General features: G+C 38.2%; 1 protein-coding gene across 5 annotated transcripts in view; it reads right to left on the bottom strand.

The window, feature by feature from the left end:
• Positions 1–7614: 7614 nt before the first annotated feature.
• Positions 7615–19841, bottom strand: part of LOC115221048 (transient receptor potential cation channel subfamily M member 2-like) — a 706843-nt gene continuing 694616 nt past the window's right edge. For 3 of the 5 annotated variants that reach the window (XM_036510357.1, XM_036510358.1, XM_036510359.1), the window contains 4 exons: positions 14267–14457; positions 12472–12580; positions 10706–10760; positions 7615–8692 (listed from right to left, as the gene is read on the bottom strand). In XM_036510357.1, the coding sequence (XP_036366250.1) occupies positions 8630–8692; positions 10706–10760; positions 12472–12580; positions 14267–14457 (418 nt within the window). In that variant the 3' untranslated portion in view covers positions 7615–8629. The remainder of the gene's footprint in view (positions 8693–10705; positions 10761–12471; positions 12581–14266; positions 14458–19841) is intronic. The other 2 variants (XM_036510360.1, XM_036510361.1) reach the window with 2 other exon arrangements.

The following is a 19841-nucleotide window of genomic DNA, read 5'->3' as shown; positions in this document are numbered from 1 at the left end:
ATTCGTTATTGACAATTATTATTATTATTATTATTATTATTATTATTATTATTATTATTATTACTGTTACTATTATTATTATTATTATTATTATTATTATTATTATTATTATTATTATTACTATTATTCAGGTGGTGAGCTGGCAGAATTGATAGCACGCTTAGTGGTATTTCGCCTGTCGCTACGTTCTGAGTTCAAATTCCGCCGAGGTCAACTTTGCCTTTCATATTTTCGGAGTGGATAAAATAAGTACCTGTTGAACACTGAGGTCGATGTAATCTACTCATCCCTATCTCCCTATGCTGCCACTGTGGCAAAAATTGACATAATAATAATAATAATAATAATAATAATAATAATAATAATAATAATAATAATGATGATAGAACGATCCAAGCTAATCGACCAGGCATAATTATTAAAGACAGAGAAGAAAAAACTTGTACACTAATAGATGTAAATGTTTTTTCTGCTAAAAACTAAGTAAATATAAGGACCTGCAAATTGAAATACAAAATACAAACTAAGTAAATATAAGGACCTGCAAATTGAAATACAAATGATGTGGCATCTTAAAACGAGAATTGTTCCTGTTATTGTAGGTTCCTTAGGTATGATAATAAAGGGATGTCAGAAACATTTAGATAAGCTCCCAAGAGAACCATGTCTCAGAGAAACCAAAACGATTGTGCTGACAAGTACTACCCATATCCTTAGAAAAACCTACCCACTTAAATGTCTGTGTTGTATAACATGAAGATATTTAACTACCTCCCTCCACAAACTTTCAGTCATACTGTAACATATCTTATCCGTCACTCGCCCCAAGATGCGAGTGGCTGTAACAAACATGCAAATTAAAAGTAAAAATAATAATAATAATCCTTTCTACTGGAAGCACAAGGCCTCAAATTTAGGGGAAGGGATCGAGTCGATTACATCGACCCCAGTACGCAAGTGGTGATTTATCGACTCCGAAAGGATGAAAGGCAAAGCCGACCTCGGCGGAAGAAAGGGATATTGGATATTGGAAATGGATATATTGATGGAGAAAGAAATGACGGAAAAATTTAAGGTAGAGTACTTGCGCAGACTAAGATTGATCCTTAAGTCGAAATTAAACGGACGGAATAAGATTGAAGCCATCAACACCTGGGTGGTTTAACTCTTTAGATATGGAGCAGGGGTAATCGTATGGACAGTAGACGAATTAAACAGCTTAGACAGAAAGACAAGGAAGTTGCTGACTAGATATGGGACACTCCACCCAAAAAGTAACACAGACAGACTGTATGTACCAAGAAAAAGAGAGGGAAGAGGACTGATTGGGTGCGAACACAGCATTAGAGCAGAAGAAAACAACATAGCATGGAATGTAAAAAATGTCACAGAACCGCTATTACTGGAAGCAAGAAGCTCAGGCTTGCGTAGGATGGAAGATTGCAAAGATAAAGCACTGTAGAAGGATTTGAGAATGAATGAAACTGGAAATAGATAGATAAAGAAAAGAATGCATGGACAATTTCATTGGGATGTTGAAGATAAGACACGGAGAGAAAAAAGATGGTTATGGATGACTAAAAGTAATTTAAAAACGGAAACGGAGGCTTTAATATGTGCTGCCTAAGAGCAAGCATCAAGGACCAATTACATCAAATACAGAAAGGGATAACTGTAGAATTTGTGGACAAAATAGTGAAACCGTATAGCATATTACCAGTAAATGTACACCACTAGCTCAGAAAGAATATAATAGACGTCATGACAATATAGTAAGGACTGTCCATTGGACACTTTGCAACACGTATGGACTTGACAGAGCAAAAACAAGTAGTACGAACATAAACCCGAAGGCCTCATCGGAAATGATAATGCAAAGATTCTATGGGACTTTAAGATTCAGTGCAATCATGAGATAGAGAATAGGGAACCAAATATAGTGTTAACTGAGAAAGAAAGCAAACGATGCTGGATCATAAATATAGCATACCCTACTGACAACAAGGTATTCGATAAGGAAGAAAGAAAAGTCGATAGATATAACAAGTTAACTTCAGATGTTAAGCAGTTGTGGTCGCTGAAAAAGGTGGTAGTAGTACCAATAATTGTCGGAGTCCTTGTCTTGAGAAGTAAATGGAACAAATAGGGGCTGCAATAAGGGTGGAGTACTTGTAGAAAACAGCACTGCTTGGAGCCGCTCGAATACTCCTGATGGTGCTCGAAAAATAAGGGGTGTTACTTTAGTTCACTGGTAGTGATCAGCTGACACCGTAATACATCTCCAGCGTTAGAATAATAATATTTTCTACTCTAGGAACAAGGCCCGAAATTTTGGGGGATAGTGCCAGTCGATTAGATAGACCCCAGTACGCAACTGGTACTTAATTTATCGGCCTGAAAGGATGAAAGGCAAAGTCGACCTCGGCGGAATTTGAACTCAGAACGTAAAGACAGACGAAATACTGTCAAGCCCGGCGTGCTAACGTTTCTTCCAGCTCGCCGCCTTCCCGTTTTAAATAATAATATCACACCAAATGTGTTGAGTGCACTTTTCCTTCGTTTACCTACTCATTCTTATATGTATATGTGTATGTGCGTGTGTATGTGCGTGCGTGTGTGTGTGTGTGCGTGCGTGTGCGTGTGTGTATGAGTTTATATATGAATGTATATGTATGTATTCAATAACTATGTGCGTATGCTTGCGTTTGTCACCCGGTGCTGGTTTGTTTACGTACCCTAACTTAGTAGTTCAGCCAAGGGGCCGATAGTATAAGTACCGGGCTTAAAAAGGAAGTCCCGGGATTTATTTGTTCGACCATACCCTTCAAGGTGGTGCTCCACCATGGCCGCAGTCCAGTATTAAAAACAAATATAACATATGTATGCATGTGTGAGAATGTATGTGTGCATGTATGTATGTATGCATGGATGGATGGATGGATGTGTTTTTCTGTCTCTCTATCTTTCTGTCTGTCTGTCTGTATTTATGTATTGGGTTGGCAACTAAGTTGCCACCGGTTTTTTAAATTTAAATTTTTTAAAAGGTTTAATAAAAATTAACAACTAATTAATTAATAATGTATTCACCCTTGTTGTTTACAACTTCTTCCCAACGTTCAACAAAATTTTCAATACCTCGTTGGTAGAAATCACCCGATTTCGACTCGAAAAATGATCCAACCAAGTTCTCAATTCTGCATCAGTATTGAACAAAACTCCGCGCATAGCATTTGAAAGAGATTGAAAGAGGTGGAAATCCGTTGGTGCCAAATCAGGAGAGTACAGCGGGTGTGGCAGAACTTTCCAGCCATGTGCTTGAATGGCTTCCTTGGTCATATTGGCGATATGAGGGCGGGCGTTGTCGTGCAGCAGAAGAACTCCATGCTGCCGATTAGGTCTTTTCTCTTGAATAGCCGTGTTGAGGTAGTTCCATCTGTTGAACATAGAGATCCACGTTGACCGTTTGGTTCCGATCAAGCAATTCGTAATGGATAATCAGTTCCCAGTCCCACCATAAGCACAACATCGTTTAACGCGGATGAAGATCTTGTTTCACGCGCGGTGTTGCTTGTTTACCTGGTCTAAGCCATTCTTTACACTGCTTCATATTGATGTACAGGCACCATTTTTCGTCGCCAGTAACGATTCGGTAAAGAAATCGTTGCTTGTGTCCATGAGTTGAGCGGTGACGAGCAAGCAAACCAGCGGAGATTGTGAGTCGTTGACTTTTGTTGTTGTCACTTAAAGCATGCAGAACCCATGCTCCATACTTTTGAACCTTTCCCATCGAGTGAAGATGTTTCTCTATTACAGTGTGGGAGCACTCCCTTGTCGTTTGACGAGAATTTTCGTGCAAAAGTTGGTTTAATCGCTCTTCATCGAACTCAACTGGAAGGCCAGAACGAGGTGCGTCTTTGAGATCAAAATTTCCATTTTTGAACTTGGCATACCAATCTCGAGCGATTCTTTCAACTATGGCACCCTCTCTACACACAGCACAAATGTCGCGAGCGGCTTTTGCGATCTTAGAACCTTAATTAAAAGCAAAAGGTGGTGTCGAAAATGCTCGTTTTTCTTAACTTGTCTTAACTTGACATTCCATTTTATTGATCTGATAATAAATAAAAATTAACTAAAATTAAGTAACAAAACAAACCAAAAAAAAAACAAACAAACAAAATAGATTCCAAAATGATTCAAAAATAGAATTCTCGAAAAAAATAGATTCCAAAATTTAAAAACGCAATAAATTCCAAAATAATAATAATAATAATAATAATAATAAAAAAACGGCGGGAACTTAGTTGCCAACCCAATAGATCAGGCGTGAGCAACGTTTTGCTCGCGAGCAATTTCTGCGCGGCCCTCGGCGTCTTGTCTTGATTTCCAGTAGGTGCGTCCAGCGGCACATTTCTCGTGACCTGCTGGGATGTATTGAATCGACGGCAAATTTAACAGAGCCAGTCAGCGGCCGTCTTCTCCGCAGCCAGAACAGCATCCTACTTTCCAGATACTCCTGGCCTCCTCTTCCATGAAGCCGGACATTGACTCTCTATCTGTTTCAAAGAATCACCAGCCTTCACATTAATCGTTTCAGATTGTGATTACAGCAACTCTTAAGAAAGGTTCAATTTACATTTATTATCATTGATTTTGTGTGTTATTTGTTATTTTATTTGTGTTATTTTATCAGGTTGGGAGGGAGTGCAGTCCGCGAGGTGGCCTAGAAGTGCCCAGTGGCCTGAGATCTGATTTAGTTAGCCTAATTTAGATAATAACCAAACATGTCATTAAAAATATATTTTGCTTTCTTACAATGATAAATATTTGTTAAACAAAAAAAAAATTCTATCCAAGGGAAAATACTCCTTATTTAATACAATTTTGATGAAGGGTTGTTTCCCTTGTATTTGATTGTTTTTTTTTCTTCTTTTTTTGTTGTTGATTTTTAACTTGTTTTTTAACTTGTTTTCGTTTTATCAGTGTTGATAAAATTTCCAATCAAGTACAAGTCCACCATCACTGATCCGACATCATCAGCGGACTGAAGGATGGTGGATTAGTGATTTGGGCGAATTACATAGTAGTTAAGCTAGAATTTATTGATATTGGTATTAAGATGCAGTGTTCTATGTCTCTTTCTCAACTAGCCTCTGATCATCTGAACCTGTAGTTAAAAAAGGGATGTCAGAAACATCTAGATAAAATCCCAAAAGAACCATGCCTCAGAGAAATCCAAAAGATTGTGCTGACAAGTACTGCTAACATCATTAGAAAAATCCTATCCATCTAAACAGTAGCCCCACCAGCATCATTAGCACCACCAACACCACCAGCATCACCAGCGCCACCAACACCACAATCACCAGCAGCACCAGAAGCAACACTAGCATCACTAGCACCACCAACACCATTTGCTTTGTGGCAACCATCAAGCATATTGCATACTTGGACATAATAGCCCCTATTGAAGCCATAAAGATACCAAAAGCTCAGGGAGATGAACTAAGGTGGAAAGCAAAACAGCTACTTGAAAAAGCAAAACTTCCTGAACCAAACATCAGTAAAGAAGAAAAGTTCACTATGAAAAGACTACAGAGTGACAATTCTATCATAATACTTCCAGCGGACAAAGGAAATGCTACAGTAGTGATGAACAAGTCTGACTACTCTGAAAAAAACACACACACACACAGACATGTTGTGGTGTTAGACATTAACACCCCTCTGGGATTTAAAGGTGGACTCATCAAATTCTTATAAAGAGTGTCTCGTTGAAGAAAAAGAAGTCATTGGAGTCTCACGTGTTGGTAGTCGGAAGTTACGTCTCTAAATACATCGCTTACTCCTACTTTGTTAAAATCATATATCCACAAGTAAGGATACAGTGTACACACACGCACACACACGCACATACACACAGACACACACATATATAATAATGCCTCGATATTCAAGTTAATTTGTTCCTGGAGACCGCTCGTAAAGTGAAAACTTGTAAAGCAGAGCAATAATTTCCCATAGTAGCAATGTTATAAATCATAATTCATTCCCAGAAAAATACTTTACCCATAAAATTTACAATACTCATAACTAAATGGCACTAAAGCTACTGTAGAATGTAAAGGATTTTTTTATGTAAAAACAAAAGTCAAGATCTTTTATAATAAAAAATATATTATAATCGTATTCTGAATTACTTTCACTCACATTAGATTTACACACACCATCACTTGTAGACGTGATCGCCGATTCACAAGCACTCATAGACAGACTTGTAGAGTTCCTTTTAAAAACAAGTCCAGAGTTGTTTATTTAAAAGAAGCTTTTATTCGCTCTCAAAAAATTTCTTGGTAACACACAGAAGTGTTTGTTATGGTAGTAGAAACTTCTGCACTTAAATTCATAATTTGGATCTTGTACTTGAAAAATTCAGCTCGTAAACCTGGAGTCTCATAAAGCGTGTCCTCGTAAAGTGAGATATTACTGTATACAATTCAACTCCAGTGTTTATCTTGGCAGGTTGTTTTATGTCCTTCGTAATGCCAACCATGTTACTGCACATACTGGGTGCATTTCTCTACCACTAGCACTAGTTACGATACAGTGCATATTTCTTTACTACCCACAAGGGGCTAAACCCAGAGAGGACAAACAAGGACAGACTAACGGATTAAGTCGATTACATCGACCCCAGTGCGTAACTTGAACTTATTTAATTGACCCCGAAAGGATGAAAGGCAAAGTCGACCTCGGCGGAATTTGAACTCAGAACGTAGCGGCAGACGAAATACCTATTTCTTTACTGCCCACAAGGGGCTAAACCCAGAGAGGACAAACTAGGACAGACAAACGGATTAAGTCGATTATATCGACCCCAGTGCGTAACTGGAACTTATTTAATTGACCCCGAAAGGATGAAAGGCAAAGTCGACCTCGGCGGAATTTGAACTCAGAACGTAGCGGCAGACGAAATACTGCTAAGCATTTTGCCCAGTATACTAATGTCTCTGCCAGCTCGCCGCCTTCATATCTATGATACAATGCAACTTGCAAGACAATGAACCCAAGAGAGTGTGGTTTACATTCGGATATGAGGGGTTAAATGCTGAGAGAAAGGGCCACAGCAGAAAATACTAGATGAGCTACATGTTTACTTATTTTATAAGAGAAGGTGGGGAGGTGGAATGAGATGAAAATGGTAGTGATGAGGTGTTTACGTGGACCCTCAAGGTGACTAAAAGAGAAGAACAAGGACTGTGGGTGGGAGAGGATTTCAAGGGTGAAATGGAGAAATACAGTCGAGGAATCATCAAGAGGAAGTAGGTGACAATTGTGAAGACTGGGCACAGCTGAAGGGTAGATGTAGCAGATGGGGGATAAGGGTGGGGATGCCAAATGTTGTATGCATCACAGAAAGTAGGGAAAGGAAAGACTGGACAATGTGTAAGGATGTGGGGGGGGGTTGCTTTGTATGTGTGTATGTGTGTGTGTGTAGTTGTGTATAGGTTTGCATGCAGAAAAATAAACAAATAGATGTATTGATATTTTTATTAAAATTTTTATTACATTGAAGTTAATTAGAATAATAAACATAAAGTTAGATTTCTGAATATTATTTGATATTTTAGAAGTATAAAAGTAACAAGTTTTTGGAAAATTGTTAATATTTTGGGGCAATAAAAATGAAAAGTTTTCTGAATATTGCTAATAGAATAAAAGTAAATTAAGAATTCTGAATGTTGTTAATATTTCAGGAGAATAAAAGTAAATTAAGAATTCTGAATGTTGTTAATATTTCAGGAGAATAAAAGTAAATTAAGAATTCTGAATATTGTTAACATTTTAGAACCTGTAACAAACATAGAGTGAAATATCTGTTATCTGTTATATATTGTGATGTTCCTGTCATTTCCCTTTGCAGCAGTTCATCCACTGGTCGATTTAAATTCAGTAATTCCTATTCTCCAACACTTATTTGGAAGTATCATATCTCTATTTCATACTTCAAGTTCTTAGATTTACTTGACTGTTAGTAAAATACATTTAATACATTACATTAAAACATTGGTTGGGTTGGCACAATTTTAGAATTTATTCTTATTTTGTAAGATTATTTCTGTCCCAAAACCATTAACAACAACAACAACAACATCCATTCCTGAGGTTAGTGTTGCCGTTGTCTATGGCTTATTATGATTTAGTAAGTAATTGAGACTTTAAGAGTAGTAAATGTTAATTATATAGTTATATGGTTGCATACAGTAGATAGAGGGAATTCTCAATAATTTGGTTAGACTCTGTTCCTAATATGAAAGTGTTATCTTTATATTTTGTACTTCAGATTCTTGCATTTACCAGATTCTAAGCAAATTTATGTTAATATATTATGTTAAAATTCTGGATTATTTACAGGACCAAAATATTTGGTTTATACCTTAAAGTTTTTATTTTAGAATTCATTTGTATGTCACAATGGTTTGTTATTATTTTCAACTAGCTGATACTTTAAGTGTAATAAATGTTAGTTATATGGTTATATGGTTGTATGTAGTCGAGGGAATTATCAATATTTTAGGAAGAAAATGTTTTATCAGATTCAGGTAAGTCTTCTCCAGGAACAATCTCCTTATGGCTTTGTTTTCATGAGATTCTCTTTTATCCATGCTAGAGATGTATCAATATTTTCCATCTGAAAATAAAGAACAATTGTTTGTTATTTTGTATTTAATATATACAAGCTGTCATATTTGTCTTTTCTTTTTTATTTTATTTACCTTCAGTTACAAATAAATTTTCATCAAAAGTATGAAATCCTGAAATATTTTTGACTTGCTGCTGGGCATTGTACTTCCTTTCAGTTTGTGATTGGCAGTTGTGGTGATGGTGGAGGGGGGGGGAGATGTCCCAAATTTGAAGTAAATATCAAAAACCAGTAAATCTTATTTATTAATGTATTTGGTACAAGATAAAACAACAATCTGCCTTAAATGGTAGAGTATGAGAATATGAATGGCTCCGTGGTAAGAAGCTTGCTTCCCAACCACATCGTTCTGGGTTCAGTCCCACTGTGTGGCACCTTGGGCAAGTATTTTCTACTATAGCCTTGGATTGATCAAAATCTTGCAAGTAGATTTGGTCGACAGAAGCTGAAAGAAACCCATTATGTGTATATATATATATATATACTTTCTGAGAAGGTAACAGTGATGGAGTAGATGGTGTGGGAATATTTCTTGCAGAGAAATGGGTGGATAAGGTCATAGAGGTAGTCTGAGTGTCAGTAGAATACTTAAGCTCAGGCTAGTCTTACAGAATAGCATAGCTACAATTATCTCTGCCTATGCCCCACAAGCAGGCCTGCCAAATGAACAGAAGGACCACTTTTACTACATTCTTCTGCAGGCTACTTTAAATATGAGGGACTATGGTTTTGTCTTCGTGGTTGGGGATTTCAATGGGCATGTCAAATGGCACCCTATTATCTTCTATGCTGTATACGGGGGCTGTGCAACTGATGTCCAAAATGAAGAGGGAACAAGGCTATTAGAGTTCTGTGATGCAAATGACTTACTGATCTGCAACACCAACTTCAGGAAGCCAGCCAACCACCTGATCACCTATCAATCAGATGATTTTACTAGCCAGATCGATTTCATTCTCACCAGACAGTATGATGCATGGATGCTCTTGAATACAAAAACCCTCAGAGATCAGCACTATGTGCTGATCTCTAACTATGGAGGGAACCTGTGGTAGAAGTAGATCCAGGAAGACATGGGACAAGGTAGCAAAACATGAATTTCGAACTTTGAGCCTCACAGAGGCAATGACCACTGGCTGAGACCTTTGGCGATTATGCTGTGCTTGACAAGACCCATCAAGCCAAGTGAGTTCAAAGTCATGACTGATGCTAGAGTCATGTAACAGGCACTTGTGCTGGTGGCATGTAAAGAGCACCTTTCAAGTGTTGGACCTCATGGAGGGGAGTTCCTTTCGGGTGTTGAGCTTCACAGAGGCAAAGTGGCTGTGTTACTTTCAAGTATTTGGCCTCACAGAGGCAATGACTAAGACCTTTGGCATTATGTCATGTATGAGAAGAAGATCCATCAACCCAAGCAAAATCACAGTCATGGTAAATACCATTGTCATGCAAATGGCACCCATGCTGGTGGCACATAAAAGCTCCCATTACACTCTTGGTGTAGTTGGTGTTAGGAAGGGCATCCTGCTGTAGAAATCATGCCAAATCAGCCTTCTAGCCTGCCAGCCCAGTCAAACCATCCGACCCATGGACAACAGACGTTAAATGATGATGATGATGGTGATATATATATGAATATACATACATATGTGTGTGTGTGTGTGTGTACTTCTTTGTGCCTGTGTATGTCTTCCATCACCACTAGAGAACCAGTGTTGGTGTGTTCATGTCCCCACAACTTAGTGGTTCACAAAATAGACCAATAGAATAAGAACCAAGCTGAAAAAAAGAAAGTTCTGGAGTCGATTAGCTCAACTGAGGTTTTTTAAGATGGTGCCTCAAAATGGTCTCAGTCTAAGGACTAAAACAAATAATAGATAAAAGACAAAATATAAATATATAACTGTAAACAGGAAATATTTACTAAAGAATGGCAATAAAATTTTACAGAAGTTTTTATGCTAAAACTGGAAAATAAATTAAAAGTAATAAATTACAAACCTTTTCATCTACATTGTGCTGTAATTCTTCTACCTTCGATTTTAATTGGTTAATTCTGTAAAGAAAACATATTACATTGAAAGGATTTTATTAAAAGCTGTGGGTGCAATTTTTAATGAAAACCTTTAAATGAATCAGGAACTTAAAACAAAATAGTTTGGAACATTGATAACTTGTTTTTCTTTTTTTTTGTTATTTAATCCCAGGTCAGTCCTAATTGAGGATTCAAATGATCATAAATGTTCCATTCATGAATAGTCCATCTTCCGTGTACCTAGTTGCAGTTACTTGGTGACTTTATGAATGCTAGAGGCATGAAAGAAGCGTCTGGTACACACTGTAAAGTGGTTGGCATTAGGAAAGGCATCAAGGAATGGAAACCATGCCAAAGCTGACAGTGGAGCTTGGTACAGCCCTACAGCTCATGGGATCCTGTCAAACTGTTCAACCCAAGCCTGTAAAGAAAACATGTTAAATGCTGCTACTGATGATGATGATGATGATGTTCAACATTGTCCAAAAGTGTTTGTCCATTTTTACTTGTAGAGTGGTTCACAATAAATCAGTTTTGTGCTCAATATATTTAATGATGGAGGGTGGTGAGCTGGCAGAATCGTTAGCACACCAGGTGAAATGCTTAAAGGTATTTTGTCTGCCATTAAGTTCTGAGTTCAAATTCCACCAAAGTCAACTTTGCCTTTCTTCCTTTCGGGGTCAGTTAAATAAGTACCAGTTATGCACTGGGGTCGATGTAATCGACTTAATCCCTTTGTCTGTCCTTGTTTACCCCCTCTATGTTTAGCCCCCTGTGGGCAATAAAGAAATAAACATACTTAATGATGGAGTATTCCTATCATTAGTTCCACCCATGCCAGTATGGAAGGTGGACATTAAACAGTGATGATGATGATGACGCATAACATATCAGTTACTGTTTTCAACTGATGATTTCACTCAAGAAAATTTTTTATGTCACAAAATTAAAAACCAATATGAAGCTATAAGCAAAACTCAAATCCTTCCTGTTAAATTAATTGACATTTTCCTTTTATTGTTTGTCAGTATAAATAATTATACTGAGATCAGACAAAATATTCACAATTGAAGAATATTATTGTCAATTTCTAACCACTGAAAAAGTTATTTGAGGAAAAGGACAAAGTTGCAAGTTAATAGGATATAGTACAAATAGAACTAATGGTTAAGTGTTTGTAGTTTGTCACTGGTGTTGCATGAGTTCAAGGTTAAAACACTTAACTGATCAATCCTCCTAACAATAAATAGGAGAATGCAATAAAGGAAATTCAAACTTGTAGAGTTGGCTTGATATCTTTCTTTGGAATTCAGACATAACATTTTTTCATACAGTTCTATGGGTAACAAAGTAAAGTAGACCCAATAAGAATAAATGAAGCCTTGAAAATAAACAGATAAGTTTTAATGCCTTTATTGAGACAAAGATGTCAGTTATTATCTCATGAGCTGTTATAAAGTTGAATCAAGTTTCATGTTTGTAAGGTAGTAAACAAGGATACTTGAAACTCTATCAGGTCATTGCCATTTTGTTCTATTCTCAACTTAAAGTTTTAATTCCGTTAGAATCAACTTTGTCATTAACCAGTCAGAGCAAATGAAATGTATACTATGCTCTCAAGTGTATTTGGTCAACTACATCCTACCCTTATTATTTTTTTCTTGAGAAAATTGTTTTGCTAGTGTCAGAACATCAGCTTAATGCATATAAATTTGAAAATGAAATCACTTACAAATCCTTGTCATTACTGTCAGGTTTATGCTGCCTTGAGAGGTAAGACTGAACCATCTTATGCTCCCACTCAAGTAATTTGCTTGCATCACCATGGTCATATTTATGTGCTGTGGAAGAAAGTTATAGCAGCAATTAATTATTGAAATAAAAAGTTATTCTAGATAAGTTGTAGTGGTTACAGAGTGTCAAGATAAACACACAAGGTTGTAATGTTTAAGGAGTGTAGTTGCAACTCATAATGTTCTACAAGAGATTATGGAGTGTAGCAGTTAAGGAAAGATAAAACTGCAGTGGCTGTAGAGTACACTGGTAATGGTTATATAAAGCTCTAGTGATGATAAAGTATAATGATAACATGGAGATGAAATTGTAGTAGCTTTGAAAGGTAGTGGCAAAATGGAAATACTGCAGACGTAGTTATAAGGTCTATGAGATAATGTTGGAGATGCTACAGAGTTAAATAGTAAATGCTGTTTGGTTAGATAATGTTGATGTAACAATCATTGTAGTAATGAAGTACAATGGAGTACACTTATAAAAAGTTAGTGGTTATAGACTGCAGTGTACATCTAGAGAAAACGTTGCATTGGATTACATTATGTAAGTGCTGTTATGTGCATAATGTCGAGGCTGTAGAGTTTAATAGTAACAGAAAGTTGTAGCAGCAATGGAGTGTAATCGTAACCTGTAGACAATGCAGTGGCCATATAATGTAGAAGTAATGCAAATATATACATACAATTGCTGTGGAGTTAAAACATAGATAAGGTTGTGGTAACTAGGACATAGTTTTAAAAAGAGATTATGTCGTACTGGTTATTGAATGCAGTGCTAAGATAAATTTGCATTTGCTATGAAGTGTAGTAATAATCCATTAAATACAAGAAACGGGTGGATTGATCTTGAAGACATGAAACCAGAAAAATGTTGTAGTGTGTTTATGAAGTATAGCAATGACATGGATTCTGTTGTGTCTGGGGAGAGTCATTTTCTTTTTTGTCCTTATAATGTAATACACTCATTGGTAAAATTTCCACTTATTTCTTATTTCTATTTTCCTAAAACTTTTGTTGCGTCTTGCAACCTTTTCAATAGTCTTGACTCTGTTATTTACACTGCATTCCCTTTTGTTTGTTTGTGCATGCATGTACGAATGTATGTGTGTATGTATGTATGCATGTGTATGTATGTATATATGTGTGTGTGTGTGTGTGCATCTGTATGTATGTATCCTGTATATTCATGTGCTTGCATGTCCATGTTTGTGTATTTACTATGTATGTGTGTGTGAGCGTGTGTTTGTATATGTATGCACCTCTGTCTCCTTGTGTGTGCATGTGTGTGTGTGTGTGTGTGTGTCTGTGTTATGCACTAACAGATTGGTAGTACATATATCATAATGTAGTTGCTAGAGGGTTTAGTTCTAACAAACAGGTAACAATGTAGTGGCTGTGGAATGAAGTTGCATATATAAGAGTTTATGAAGCATAATGGTAACACAAAGAGTTATAGAGGCAATGCAGTGAATAAAGTGTAGTGGTTATGAAGATAATTAGGCTGTTGTGGCTATGGATTATAGCAGTAATACCTGGGTAAAGTTTTAGAGGATCCTTTGTTATGGCATATACCCCTGCTGTTAGTGACTAACAAACAGATTTCTTGCAGACACCTCAGTTATGTTGTAGAGTGATGCAAAATATCTCTAACAGTAAAAACTGTATCCAATAATAGGCAGAAGTACAAATTTGGAAAATCACAAATAATAGAAATAAAACAAAGAAAAAGATATTTACAAAATACGTATTTTATTCCAGGCCCCTGATCTTTTGTCTTTTGATACAGATAACGACAAAATTGGTAGATGTTACTGAGTATTATAAATGGAGGAGGCAAAGGAGGGCGGATAGAAAACTCATTGATAATGTCATATCTTTGGAAGGACCAGTGGAGATGACTTTTTTTCTGAACTTTTTCATAAGTAGAACTGAAAAGGGAAAACAGAAAATATTATGGAGTACAACTAATTTTCATATTGAGATTTCAATAAAGTCAGATCAATTTTATTATCACTCAACTACAAATGAATTAACTTTATTTCTATATTTATATCACATCAATCATCATCATCATCATCATCATCGTTTAACGTCTGCTTTCCATGCTAGCATGGGTTGGACGATTTGACTGAGGTCTGGCAAACAAGATGGCTGCACCAGGCTCCAATATGATCTGGCAGAGTTTCAACAACTGGATGCCCTTCCTAACGCCAACCACTCTGAGAGTGTAGTGGTTGCTTTTACGTGCCACCAGCACGATGGCCAGTCAGGAGGTACTGGCAACAGTACTGGCAATCAATATTTCTGTAAATTTTCAGGGCCTTTGCCAATCAAGGCTGAACAGGCATTTTTATATGTTTGACCAGACCCAGTCAAGCAGTTTTGTAGGAGATGAGCAGTTACCCATACATGTGTATTTCACCCATACATCCATGCTGCTGATGTTTATCAGAAGAAAAGCCTGACAACTTGCGCCAACAGAGTTTTGATATCTGTGTTATTGTAGGCTCTGCAGGGAGAACAGAAATCTAGAATAAATACTGCCGGGCATTTTGCCTGATTCTCTACAGTTACACTTCCCTGGATAAGCACTGGACAAATCATTGTAATGGTGAAAGGTAATGTTGTCTTTTGAGGGATTTGAAAAGTCAAAGCACCACAAGGCGTTCGGCCCAGCCTTTTACAAGAAATATAAAAAAAAGAGGTTTATTCTTATTTACACAGTTATTTCCACATAGAGTGTCATTAGAGGTCCTTGAGCTGGCTACTTTGAGTCAGTATCAAGATTTAGAAATAGCAAATATATATCATCAAAGAGGAGAATAAATTTTCAGATAGAGTTGAAGTCAATGTGCTTGTTGAAAAGAGAGCTGAATTCTCTGGTAGGTTTATGTGTTAGGAGAGATTTATCAAGGATGGGCAGTGTGAGAAAGAGGGACAGAGACAGTAAGAGAAATATCCCTATTATTATTATTGCCTTTGCACAGCTTCTAATGCTGGATATGTACTACAGTGTCAGTTGTACACTACCAGTGAACTAAGGTAACACCCCTTATTTTTCAAGCACCTTCTGGAGTATTCGAGCAGTTCCAAGCAGTGCTGTTTTCTGCAAGTGCTCCACCCTTATTGCAGCCCCTATTTGTTCCACGTACTTCTTGAGATTTTTGCACACTGTTCCCAGGGCTCCAACAATTATTGGTACTTCTGCTGCCTTTTTCATCGACCACAACTGCTTAACTTCCCAAGCTAACTTGTCATATCTCTCAACATTTCTTTCTTCCTTATCGCATACCTTGTTGTCAGCTGGATATGCTATGTCTATGATCCAGCATAGTTTGTTTTCTTTCTCAATTAATACTATGTCTGGCTTCCTATTCTCAATCTCATGGTCATACTGAATCATAAAATCCCACAGGATCTTTGCATTTCTGTTTTTGACGATGCCTTCAGGTTTGTGGTCATATCAATTTTTTGCTTTGTCAAGTCCATACTTGTTGCAAAGTGTCCAATGGACAAGCCTGGCTATATTATTGTGGCATCTCTTATATTCCTTCTGGGCAAGTGGCGTACATTGGCTGGTAATATACCATACACTTTCACCGTTTTGTCCACAGATTCTGCACTTATCACTTTCTGCTGTGTTGTCTATTCTGTATTTTATGTAGTTTGTTCTTAGTGTTTGCTCTTGGGCAGCACAGATTAGAGCCTCTGTCTCTAGTTTTAAATCACTTTTAGTCCTCCACAGCCATCTTTTTTCTCTGTCTGTCTTATTTTCACTATCCCTATGAAATTGACCATGCATTCTTATCTTTATCCACCTATTTTCAGTTTCATTCATTTTCAATTGCTTCTACTGTGCTTTATCTTTGCAGTCTTTCATCCTACACAAGCCTGACCTTCTTACTTCTAGTAATAGCGGTTCTGTGGCATATTTTACATACCATGCTACGTTGTTTTCTCCTGCTCTAATACTGTGTTCGCATCCAATAAGTACTCTTCCCTCTCTTTTTCTTGGTACATATAGTCAATCTGTGTCACTTTTTGGGTGGAGTGGCCCATATCTAGTTAGCAACTTCCTTGTCTTTCAATCTAAGCTGTTTAGTTTGTCTACTGTCCATGCAATTACCCTGACTTTCTATTTAAATAACAGTAATAATAATTTATTCTTTTATTGGCCACAAAGGCTAATGTAAAGATACATAAAATTACATGATACAAACATAAACGACCACACAAGATGATACAATGGATTTTCGAATCAAATAAACATTATAAAAAAGCAATGAAAAATTGAAGTTGGGGGAGCCGCTTTAAGATCATCGTGGAAAACCCCACAAAACTCACAGGTGCCTGATCAACAGGGTAGAGCCCTTCTCCTATAATTTCCTTTTTTGTAGGTGTATGCTCAGAATTGGTACTTTCACACTGGCAATTCTTCCATTCACCCACCTTTCAATAAAATTGCTAGAAGACAACACTTCACTCTCCACTCTCTCTTTCCTCTTCAAGTGAAACTTGAAGAAGTTTGTGAGGGCTTGGCCAAAGAGGAAAGTGTCTGAATTTAGCCCTTTCAGACGAGTCCACCATAATACCTCCTTTGCTACAGCCACCAGATAAATAAAAACTTGTTGCCCCTCACAGCCAAAGGAGGGTGGTGGGGCAATCTTCACTATGGATTCAGCTGATAGCTGGAACTGTCCTGCATGTGAGAACAGGTGTTCGACATAAACCCACAGGTCAGCAATACTTGAACACTGGACAATGGCATGCAGAACAGTTTTATCACTCTGGGTGCACCTTGGGCAGGCCCGGCTGGTGGCACTTCCATGTCTGTAAAATTTATCCTGGACAGGCAGTGCCCCTCGGTAATACTGCCAGGCAAGAGATTTCTGGAAGTTATTCATAGGCTCAGGCCCAAAAGTTCTTCAAAACAGACTGGCTAGTTGATCCTTATCGACACCTAGAGTTTCTCTGAGAATGTTGTCACACTTTCACTCCACTAACCCTCTAAAGAACGCTAGAGTGGAACTACCACCAACCACATTGCCCACTTGGTTGAGAGCTGTGAGTGCTTGATGGCACTCAACATGCCGACCACCCCTCCTTGGTCTACGCCTAATTTAGGTTTGCAGCTCTATCAAAGAGATGAGCTAGGGAAAAGTGAGTCTTACAAATGGCAACCATATCTGTTCACTATCAAGGAAATGCTGGAGATGTCATAACCTGAGTACATCAGCAACCACGGTATGCCCAGCCCTCCATTCAGTGGTTGTTGACAGCAGATGGAACGCCTGACCAGTGGAACACCTGACCAGTGGAAGGTGCTCCTTCCACAGAAAGTGGAAGAGTAAGCGTGCCAGCTTTGCCAACCAGCAAACAGGACAAGGGACGATGGTCAAGTGGTAATGGGTGATGGATGCAAAGTATGCATTTGCCATCATCACGTGACCTTTCAGGGACAGCTTCATCTAGGCCCATTTCTGGGTGAGACTGGCTACCCTGCTTGTCACCTTGTCCCAGTTTTTCTTCACCTGGAGGTCTGGACCAAACTAGACTCTGAGCAATTTAACAGGACTGCCTATCCATCACCCCACGATGCTGTTGGACAGCATGAACTTGCCTCTCCAGGTGCTGAGGAGGACCCATTGTAGCAAAAGAGGTAGTATGGTGGACACGTTTGAAAGGGCTTAAGATAGCCACTTTCCTCTTAGGCCAAGCCCTCATCAACTTTTTCAAGTTTCACTTGAAAAAAAAGTTGAGGGTGAAGAGGGAAGTGTTGTCTTCTAGCAAGTTTGCTGAAAGGTGGGTGAATGTTGAAAGAATGGCCAGTGTGAAAGGACCAATTATGAGCGTGGACCTGTAAAAAAAGGGAATTAAACGAGAAGGGCTCTTTCGCTGTTGATCAGTCAGCTGTGGGTTTTGTGGGGTTTTCCACGATGACTTTAAAGCGCCTGCCCTATTGGGAGTTTTAATTTCTTCTTCTTCTTTCTTCTTTTACTTGTTTCAGTCATTTGACTGCGGCCATGCTGGAGCACCGCCTTTAGTTGAGCAAATCGACCCCAGGACTTATTCTTTGTAAGCCCAGTACTTATTCTATTGGTCTCTTTTTGCTGAACCGCTAAGTGACGGGGACATAAACACACCAGCATCGGTTGTCAAGCAATGCTAGGGGGACAAACACAGACACACAAACACACATGCATACATATATATATATATATATATATACATATATATGACAGGCTTCTTTCAGTTTCCGTCTACCAAATCCACTCACAAGGCCTTGGTCTACCCGGGGCTATGGAAGAAGACACTTGCCCAAGATGCCACGCAGTGAGACTGAACCCAGAACCATGTTTTTGTTTAGCAAGCTACTTACCACACATGCATACATATATATATATATATGTGGAGGCGCAATGGCCCAGTGGTTAGGGCAGCGGACTCGCGGTCATAGGATCGCGCTTTCAATTCCCAGACCGGGTGTTGTGAGTGTTTATTGAGTGAAAACACCTAAAGCTCCACGAGGCTCCGGCAGGGGATGGTGGTGATCCCTGCTGTACTCTTTCACCACAACTTTCTCTCACTCTTACTTCCTGTTTCTGTTGTATCTGTATTTCAAAGGGCCAGCCTTGTCACTCTCTGTGTCACGCTGAATATCCCTGAGAACTACGTTAAGGGTACACGTGTCTGTGGAGTGCTCAGCCACTTACACGTTAATTTCACGGGCAGGCTGTTCCATTGATTCGGATCAACCGGAACCCTCATCGTCATGACCGACGGTGTGCTTCCATCCCATCCACTTACCACACAGCCACTCCTGCGCCTATTTGTTTAATTTACTTGTTATTTATTGTTTACATGCTGTAAAACCTATTGTATTTTCCTGCTTTTGTCTTTTTATGTGTTATCATGTCATTTAATGTTACTGTATTTGAGGCCTTGTGGCTAATAAAAGAACTGACTATTATTGTTGTTGTTGTTGTGCCTTGGTTGGGTGTGTTTTTGGAGCTCTCCATAAGTGGTTATTAATTGTTGTGTTTCTTGAATTTTGTTGAGTTGTTTTGTTTTCTGAACCCCTTTTGAGGATGGGAAGGAAGACTGGCACATGGTCCTCCAAAGAAAAAGAAAACGCAAAACGAAAGAGGGTAGGCACACACAGGCAGAACAATTCAACAGCAGCAAAACACAGACACAACCACCAGCAACCTACACCAGCACTATTTTCACCAACACTACCACCCCAAACACACACATTAACACAAATTGTAACATCAAAAGACCCCACAAGCACCATGAAGCTTTCTTTGCT

The sequence above is a fragment of the Octopus sinensis genome, linkage group LG17 (assembly GCF_006345805.1).
Source record: "Octopus sinensis linkage group LG17, ASM634580v1, whole genome shotgun sequence".
Taxonomy (NCBI): Eukaryota; Metazoa; Mollusca; class Cephalopoda; order Octopoda; family Octopodidae; genus Octopus; species Octopus sinensis.
Note: the sequence above shows the minus strand (reverse complement) of the source record. Positions and strands in the feature narration are given on the sequence as shown.